Genomic DNA, 9,687 nt, shown 5'->3' on the forward strand with positions numbered 1-9,687 from the left:
TTGTTGAATATTGTTCATACAAAAGAAGTGGATAAACACCATATAAGATATGGATGAGAAAACCTCTCAAATAATCTTACTTAATAATATGTGGATGTCTTACGTACGTGAAGGAGAAATTGAGAGACAAATTGGATAATAGATCTATTTTGTGTTATTTTTCCATATTATTTCTATTATCTCAAAGAAACAATAGTGTTTGTTTCAAGAAATTCCACCTTCGTGAAGAAGGAGTTTCTATTGGATTAAAAAGACGAACTGGTAGAACTTGAAGAAGGTCAAGAGACACTCACAACTGAGATAATATATCTCACACCCCAACAGCCAATAGTAGGAGTACAAACACTTAAGAGATCTGAAAGGTTCTCAAGACCATCGGTGATGTATGGGCTGCTTCTATAAGAAAGCCAAGATGAGCCTATCAATGAATGCAATCCAAAGACATTCAAGGAAGCAATTTTTATTCCAATTCATCCTGATGGCTTGAAGTCATGGAGTCTGATATCGACTCCATGAATTCTAACCAAGTCTGAAAATTAATGGATCCTCCTCAGAGAATTGTTCACATTGGAAATGATATAGAAATGTTCAGACATGCAAATGAGTGCTCATATGATGAGTTCACTATAAAATCCTCACCCAAACTTTCCAAGTGGTTACTACTTATCGAGTGGATAAGTCCACGATTTTGATTGTACACAATTAATATTTATAGCACGGGACAACACTGAAGCACTACGTACTAGCGCTATACTTTGAATTGTTTACTGATGCCATGAGTGTCATCAAGTGGAAATATTGGGTGTAGTGACACATGTAAGATCCAATGTATTGTAGTAGGTAATTCACCACTCGCCTACGATTGTTGATATCTTATATTATCTATTGATATTATAGTGCATGAAATCACTTGTTAGAGTAAGTTGTATTCTTTAGGAAAAAATTATTTCCTATATGCAAGGCGATGCCATTATGAATGCTCAAAGACACTATACAGGGTTATCGAATTCATATACAACTCTCGATGTATCAATGGTTGTAAATTTGATTGGGATATATGTGATTAAGAGACCTTATTGTATGTCAAACATAATTGATTGATTCTTGCAAGCACTATCAATGATCTCTAGGGAATCATGGAGAGATGTTACTAGACATTTTTACTGTTGGTGTATCATTTTCTCGTACCTAGAGCACATCATAAGTTTAAAATTTTATTTGAAATGTAAAATCATGCTTGAAAATCAGAAGGTTTTAATCCCAACAATATAGTGTTTATTAGAATTTACTTTTAGTGTATCAACAATATGCTCCAACTATTCTGGATGTTAAGCAAAGATAAGTCTTGTTGTATATCCCTACAAACAATCAAATAGATCAATCTTCTCTCTTCAATCATCGAATTAAGTACACGATTGATAATTTCATTCCTTTTATAAATCGCACTAGAGAAGCTATAAAATTTTGTGTACCGAGAATTGGTTCAAAACTATAAGGTTATAGGCAAATTTTGTACTTAGGAGGAGAGAGAAAATATTCTAGCATCAACCTTTGACGTGTTATCTTAATTTAATGATAACATTGATCTAGTAAAATCCTATCATGATTCTTACTAGTAGTTTTGATAATTCGGATATCTAGAGTCTTATCTAGATAATGTGATATTAATCCAGATCATATCTTGATAATTTATTCCTATTTTGATCTTTAATCTTGTCTAGATAATATTTGATTAAGACACTATAAATCAACATGTCAAAACTGTTAATTATAATTTGTTTAGAATACTCCAGTCCAATGATTCAAAACTCCTACTAGGTGTTTTTTTTCTTATAACTTACAACCCGTTTTTTATACATGATATCTTTATTATCAAAATAAAATAATATATTTATCTTATAAGGTGATGTTAAAATATTTATTAGGTTAATCGTACATGAGTGAAAGTAGTACTGAGATGGGTGACCTCTTGGGAAGTGCGTCAAGCTGCTGACGATACACCGCTTGATCCTGGTTGGCTATGTGGGCCGTGAAATAATAACGACAAAACTTCACGATTAATATTGTATATGTTGAGGATATGACCGACTGTAGAGAAATGATAATACTGATATCTAAGAAATATGAGATAACAGCAACATATAGACACGCACCTCCCCGAACTCAGGGGCCTAACAGTCCCACCCATGCACCCAAGTAGGTGCACTCTACACTGCCACAAGTATAAGGAAATAAAGTTGCGTCTTGGCTAACATCTATAGCTTTTGTCCTAGTGGTAAGCGTTTGATCCTAACAATCGGTATCAGAGCGAGGTCATGAGTTCAAGTCTCCAAAAAACATATTTTTATACTTCTTGGGGAGATGAATGTTTGGTTACGTGTGCACGAGTGATAGTACTATCGGGATGAGTGACCTCCTAGAAAGTTCTCATGCGTCAAACTGCTGACGTTGCGTCATTTGATATGGTTGACTAAGTGGGCCATCAAAGAGTGATGTCAGATCTTAACAGATGATAATGTCTCTGTTGGAGACGTGGCCGACGATAGGGGAAGGGTAGGATTATTTATATAGGATGTGAGACAACATCAGCAGATAAACACGTACTTCCCCAGACTTATGAGCTTAACAACTCGACCCATTAGCACTCAAATAGGTGCACTTTGTGATGAAATAAGTATAGTGAAATAAAGTTGTATCTTGACTAACAGCTATAGCTTTTGGCCTAGTGGTAAGCGCTTGATCCTAAAAATATTGATATTTTTTAAAAATAGTTACCAAATTTTTTTGTGAATTAGAAAAGTATTCTATATTTTAGTAAAACTATAAATTACTTTACTATGTTTCTATGATATACTATAAAATATAATGCAAGTTATTTAAAATAACTAACTTAAGTTTCTTTGGCATGATTATCAAGCCAAATAAATACACAATCTTCTACTCACAATATAATTACAAGAATCTCTTATTTTCAAATAAAATATATTGCATATTCAAAAAATAAAATTATCAGTCTTTAACACCTCAATATTATTTACTAATTATTTCAATTATTCTAATTTGTTGTGATAGATCTTATCAAAAATTCCTTTTAATTGAATAATTACATATAAGCACTTTTTTTAAAAAAAATAAATCATTCTATTTAGATCAAAATATACCATAAAAAACAATTTTTTTATTAATAATTTTTTTTATTTCTTTAGACAAAGTTCATAAAGTTTTGTTATTTTATTATATATATATATATAACATGACTATAATCCTTCAAACAATTTGATAATCCAACTATATTTACAAACATTGTACAAGATCATTTGATGTGAAAAATGCATCATTAAATAACTACATGTTGTTGTTTCATTCAATATTTAGCTCAAATTTTAGAAATAATTAAAGTCATTAATTATTATATATTACATGATTCGCTTTTAGAGCAATGAAACATGTCGGGCCAAACCTCCCGCCTCTGTCCGCACAACAAACAGTGCAGGGAGGGTCGTTCCGTCTTGTGAGTTAGGAATTTAAAAAAAATCACCAAAAAAAGTTTTTAAAAAATAATACAAAAATTATTACAAAATAATATAATTATTTCAAACTTAATATTGTAAATAAATCTTTCAAAAATCATCAATCATGTATAAATCATTTAAAAAACTTTTCAATCATATTTTTTTTAAAAAAAAATAATATGATTGCCCGTTCGAATGGCTCAACACGACCCAACCCACGATTCAAAATAGATGATTAAAATAAAAAAAATAATAATACTGACTGCCCGTTTGAATAGCTCAACACGACCCAGCCCACGATTCAAAATGGATAATTAAAATAATAACACAACCCGTATATTTTTCATAACGACTCATGCTGGTCCGACCAATCTAAGACGGCTCGGCTCTATTTGCTTCGGTTGCATCACTGGTTAATATGCTAAAAGTTCATTCCTCTTTCAATCGAAGGTTATAAAGGTAATTTGACAGTAACATATCATCCGCATTCTCCCTCACACCTCTAACTCTAAGCCCTGAGATCTCCTCGCTTCCCATTCTTCCCAAGCTGGAAATTAGGGTTTCGCTGCAAATCTCACTCGGCCACAAACCCCGGTCGTCATGGCTGAACTCTTGAATGCTGCCGAAGAAAACCATGATAGTCTCCGCGACGAGAATACCAATAATAGCAACAAGCCCTCCACGACTGATCTCCCCGACGCCACCGCTGACACTGTATCATCGCCTCCTCCTCCTCCTACGCAGCCGCGTAGGGGCATTAGAGAGCGTGACCGTGGCTCTAGAGAACGGCGCGATGATAGGGACTTTGATCGGCCGCCCCGGCGTGAATTCTATGATCGGAATCGCTCGCCGCCGCCGAACCGAGATAGGGATTATCACAAGAGAGGGAGGCCGAGTCCCAGTCCTCCACCACCCCCTTACAGAGACCGACGTGGAGGAGGGCCTCACTCTCCTCCACCTAGGCGATCACCTCCGTTCCCCCCGTATAAATGGAGGAGAGGCGATGGATATGATGGAAGGAGAGGTAGTCCTAGAGGTGGGTTTGGGCATGGGGATCGAAGGTGAGGAGTACATTTGATATATTTCCGGATTTATGATTTGTGAGCACAGTTGGAGGGCCATGTCAGTATACTAGTTTAGTTGATTCTTTCAAAGATATAGCAGATTAACAGCACCTTTTGATGATAAAAAAGAACTATATGATCTTTTGATGGAATAGTAACGTGCTTTTGGTGAAGTTGCAATTTTTATTCTTGATTATTGCTTTTAGCTGTGTGCCTGTTAGTTGTCTTCTACCTTGTAGTTCTCTGATATGGGCGAATGCTGCTGGGGCAATTGCTGAGTCCAAAGTTTTAGTGCACTGTAGTGATGGCTGCAGCTGTTCATTAAATTATTTTTAATTCAATATCATTTGAAAATACTTTTAAAAAACTAGAACATCAGAGAAGCATGAATTTAGTAACTGAAATTCATATAATAAGAAACATGCAGTATTCAATTGTAAATTCACTTATAACTCTATACAAACACAGTGGACCACTACGAATAAGTTATAAAATGATATCCGTGTAATGTAAATTTCATGTGTATCGAATATCCAGTGGGGGATGGGAAAAAGCTCGCTATTGCCACTGTTCCATCAGAACCCACCTCTTGTCCATATTGCAGCCATATGGAACGAGGCACCATTCAATTCTGAATTCAGCTGTTCTTATCTTAAATGACCTACATGCCAAAAAATATGATTTGGAGAGTTTAGAGACCACCTTGATAAATTGGATTTTAACACCTGCTCACATTTTATGTTTTCAGAGTTATGCTAAAAAGTGAAAAACACATTTAAGTGCTCATTACCTTGAAGTTAACTGCCTATGCTTTAGTTGAGATTCGAAGACTTGCAAAAGCTGCTCTGCCATTCACATGATGCAGCCTGCATTTCCGGGTATTTGAATGCCATGCATAGCCATAATATTTGGATCCAGTTTTTGGCATATTTTGTGCGAGTCTACTTGCTAAGTAATATATTTGATTGGGAAATGCATTCTGTTGGTTTATTGTTTATTTTTTGTTTCACAACTTGTGGCTTCTGATCATGATTTTAAGTGTGGGTATAAAATTACTTTTCTTGTTCAGGTTTGCATATGATTATCCTGGTGGAAATGACCGTGAGATGGGGGGTAGTAGACCTGGTTATTTGGATGAAAGGCCTCATGGTCGATATATGGGTTGGTCATCTGGAGGCTATCAAGGTGGTCCTTCAGTGGTGATAGACTTTTAAAATTTTGCCTTGTGTCTTTTATGAAGGCAGCAAATTGTTGTGTTCCTTAGCCATTCACATTGCCTGGGTTGGTTTTTGTGTGATTTTTGTAGTGGTTTTACTCGATGATTTTATTTGTGTTGATCATGCCTTCATCTTTTTATTGTATTTCTTCCGGCAGATTGGGATCCTGGTCGTGGAGGCTTTGATGATGCTTTCCCTGCTGGGGGACCCCAAAGGTTTATATTTTACATGCTTTTGGAAATTTGATTTATCTCACTTTGCCCTTTTGTCATCATTCTCAGCCTCAATGTGTGTCCAGTGGTATGTAAGTTGCTGTTCTTGTTCAGTTACCTCGCGCTAATCATTTGTGGACTCTTGAGTGCTGATTAGCTAGATGACACTATTAAATCGTTTGAACTCGTGAAAAATGAAGAAGTAAACTTTGCTTGAGTATGAACCTGCATTCTTTTTACCAATAGCTGCTGTTATTTATGTGGCTTTTTTTCATTAGAAGGCGTGTTTCAGAAGGTTTAGCTTTGTCCACTTGGATATACATGTGGATCTGAATTTAAGCTAACCATATTTGTTTGGGATATGTTGTAACAACTTTATACCTTATACGCTTGATGAATTGACATAGAATTGTGTTTTCAGAGAAGGAATGATGTCTTATAAGCAGTTCATTCAGGAGCTTGAAGATGATATTTTGCCAACTGAAGCTGAGCGCAGGTCAGACTTTGACTGTTTCAAAATTTTATGGTGGTTCGAATTTATTTGATATTCTTCTATTTGTTCTATGCTTTTTATTTCTTTTCATTTGTATTACACTTCCTTTTTATCGCTACGAATAATAATTTGAATCTCACATGCTAAGCATGATCAGGTATCAGGAATACAAGTCAGGGTACATATCAACTCAGAAAAAAGCTTATTTTAATGCGCATAAAGATGAAGAATGGTAGAGAAAATCTTTGCCTTCTTTTTACAATGTTTTTCCATTTTTTTGTGCCTCTTCTCTCAGTTTCTTTGCTTGTCCAGGTTTAAAGACAAATATCACCCAACAAACTTACTCGCTGTCATAGAACGGTTAGTATGATGTTTATCTTTTTTAAGTTTGTTTTAGGTTATTTGAAGCATTTCATGAATCTTGTGGACTGCTTACTAAATGCCTGTTGCTCAAATTCTTTTATTCCTGGTTTGCATTTCATTTTGCTGAAGCATCTTCACTGTAGGAGGAATGAACTCGCAAGGAAGTTGGCCAAAGATTTTCAGCTTGATCTGCAGAATGGGACCTTGGATTTGTAAGATTATCTCATGGTGTGTCCATATTTAAGGCGTACTAATTTGGTTTTGTCAATTAATATAACTTTTCTATGTGAGCAGAGATCCTAGCATCAATCCTTCTTCAAACCAGGCAGAACAGTCCAGTGAACCTAATTCTGACGATGATGCAGATGTGGGTGGCAAACGAAGACGGCATGGCCGGGTTGGTGCTAAAGATTCTGAGCTCTCGGCTGCCCCAAAGGCTCATCCAATCAGTTCTGAGCCGAGAAGAATACAGGTTGATGTTGAGCAAGCACAGGCTCTTGTTAGGAAGCTTGATTCAGAAAAGGGGATCAAGGATAATGTTTTATGCCGAGCTGATAATGATAGAATGAGCAGAGATAAATCTCACAGCAGCTCAAGTGGTCCAGTCATTATTATACGGGGCTTAAGTACAATTAAAGGTCTTGAAGGAATTGAGCTTCTGGACACGCTTCTCACTTATCTCTGGCGCATTCATGGGCTTGATTATTATGGACTGATGGAATCAAATGAAGCCAAAGGTCTCCGACATGTTAGAATTGATGGCAAGAATTCAGATGCAAACGGGAAGGATTGGGAGAACAAATTGGATTCCCACTGGCAAGAGAGACTGAAGGGTTTGGATCTATTGGAAATAATGACTGCAAAGGAGAAGATAGATGTTGCAGCTACTGAAGCTTTGGATCCCCATGTTCGCAAAATTAGAGATGAAAAATATGGCTGGAAGTATGGATGTGGAGCAAAGGGTTGTACAAAGCTCTTCCATGCTGCTGAGTTTGTTCACAAACATTTGAAGTTAAAACATCCTGAAGTAGTCATGGAACTGACGTCAAAAGTGCGTGAAGAATTATATTTCCAGAATTACATGAAGTAAGTGTGTACCAATTGTACTGCATGTCAATTTATTTGGCATCTACTTGAGGTTTATAATTGTCATTTATCACAGTGACGAAAATGCACCTGGAGGGACTCCTGTCATGCAACCATCTTTTCCGGTATGATATATTAATGAGCATCACGTTGTCTTTACATAGCTATTTGTGTGGTACATTGTTATAAGTTATTGGCATGTCTTTGTAGAAGGGTAAGCCTCAAAGGCGTAGACCTGGCCCAGATGGCAGAATGAAGGATGAAAGAGGAAACCTCAGAGAACGTGATAATCGTTTTGATAGATCCGACGAACCTCAGTCGGGGGATTTTCCATCCAACAATGATGGTGCCCCGGGAAACAATGGCGATGAACCATTATTCGATGCTTTTGGAGGTCAAGGCATAGCTGTGGCTTCTTTCCCTTCAGATATAGCTCCACCTGTATTGATGCCAGTTCCTGGTGCCGGGTAAGGACATTTCCCCTGCCCCATGAAAATAAATTTTTCCCCTCCCTTGTGAGGTTTATATACTCTCCCTTATAACTGAAATGATCATCATGACACATTCATATTCAGTTTTTATATTTTTCTTTACGGGTATATATGGTCATGGACTGCAGTCCGCTTGGGCCTTTTGTTCCCGCCCCTCCTGAAGTAGCAATGCGGATGTTGCGAGACCACGGAGGTCCATCCCCGTTTGAAGGTGGTAGAAATGGAAGGTCAGGCCCCCAGTTAGGTGGTCCTGCCCCAATAATTGCATTACCCCCAACATTTCGACAGGATCCTCGACGTCTCAGAAGGTTCGGTTAGATTTTGAATAGCTGAAACTAATTTTGAATTGTATCAATGGTGGCCTCCGTTTTGTTCTTACCTGACCCATATTTAACAATTTTGCAGCTATAATGACCTGGATGCACCTGAAGATGAAGTCACTGTCATCGATTACAGGAGTTTGTAGATTCAATATGGTTAATCAATGTCCAAATAATATCGAATCAACTACCATGATTCAGTTATCCCGTTATGGAAAAAGAAGTAACTCGTCTCACCATTCTTCCCATGCGTAATCGAATCCTTATTTGTTGAGAATTCGCTAGAGCTTTTGGTGTTTGTCGAAAAATTTGCTGAATCATTTGTCTCCCTCGCCTTTGCTTTCGTTCTCGTGGGAAGAGTTACAGATGTTCACATTGTGCTCTTCATATAAAATTTTATTACTTCCAAGACTTATGATTTGAGTTATTACAGCCTCCTTCACATTATGATTTTTATATCCAACACCAACCAAATAATATTCACATAAACAAAATTGCAAACGTATTCGATTAAACTTTGCAAGCTTACCAAAAATTTACATCAACTCAAACATTTTTAACTTACCTTTATTAACTTTTAAGCCATTATGATTACTTAATGCATCACACAATACTCACGCATGTGAAGTGGATCTCTCCCACTCAAGTTACACATAAAGAAACTTCAAATTAGTCTCACATCCTCTCAAGACATTGGTATATAAATTACCTTTTCTACTCTTATAACGACTTCGATTTTGAGTTGAAACTGTGAATTTACTACTAATTAGTACAAAGAATGACTATAAAAAAAAAAAACATATGCTACCATGAACCATTTCCACTTCTCAATATTTTCTCCCATGAAGAAATCAACTTCATTGTTGATTGATGTAAAACTTTTCTATTTCAACACGGCCCTCAAAGCTGTATGAAATTACCTACTAACA

The 9,687-nt window shown here is 36.5% G+C and overlaps 1 protein-coding gene across 1 annotated transcript; it reads left to right on the forward strand.

Moving 5' to 3' along the window:
• Positions 1-3,987: 3,987 nt before the first annotated feature.
• LOC142543056 (serrate RNA effector molecule-like) lies at positions 3,988-9,173 on the forward strand. The gene is made up of 12 exons (XM_075650040.1): positions 3,988-4,573; positions 5,646-5,761; positions 5,951-6,008; positions 6,427-6,501; positions 6,656-6,730; positions 6,811-6,858; positions 7,005-7,073; positions 7,156-7,947; positions 8,024-8,072; positions 8,158-8,414; positions 8,567-8,746; positions 8,844-9,173. Exons 1-12 carry the CDS (start codon positions 4,113-4,115, stop codon positions 8,902-8,904), a joined length of 2,241 nt encoding a protein of 746 aa, XP_075506155.1. The 5' UTR covers positions 3,988-4,112; the 3' UTR covers positions 8,905-9,173.
• The last annotated feature ends 514 nt before the right edge of the window (positions 9,174-9,687 follow it).

The sequence above is a fragment of the Primulina tabacum genome, chromosome 4 (assembly GCF_025594145.1).
Source record: "Primulina tabacum isolate GXHZ01 chromosome 4, ASM2559414v2, whole genome shotgun sequence".
Taxonomy (NCBI): Eukaryota; Viridiplantae; Streptophyta; class Magnoliopsida; order Lamiales; family Gesneriaceae; genus Primulina; species Primulina tabacum.

What these genes read in the sequence shown, in the direction of transcription:
- LOC142543056 (XM_075650040.1), top strand. Translation starts at nt 4,113, where the DNA reads ATGGCTGAACTCTTGAATGCTGCCGAAGAAAACCATGATAGTCTCCGC. An exon ending in TTACTCGCTGTCATAGAACG is followed by an intron (nt 6,859 to 7,004) that starts GTTAGTATGATG and finishes TCTTCACTGTAG; the next exon opens with GAGGAATGAACTCGCAAGGA. An exon ending in GATCCTCGACGTCTCAGAAG is followed by an intron (nt 8,747 to 8,843) that starts GTTCGGTTAGAT and finishes ACAATTTTGCAG; the next exon opens with CTATAATGACCTGGATGCAC.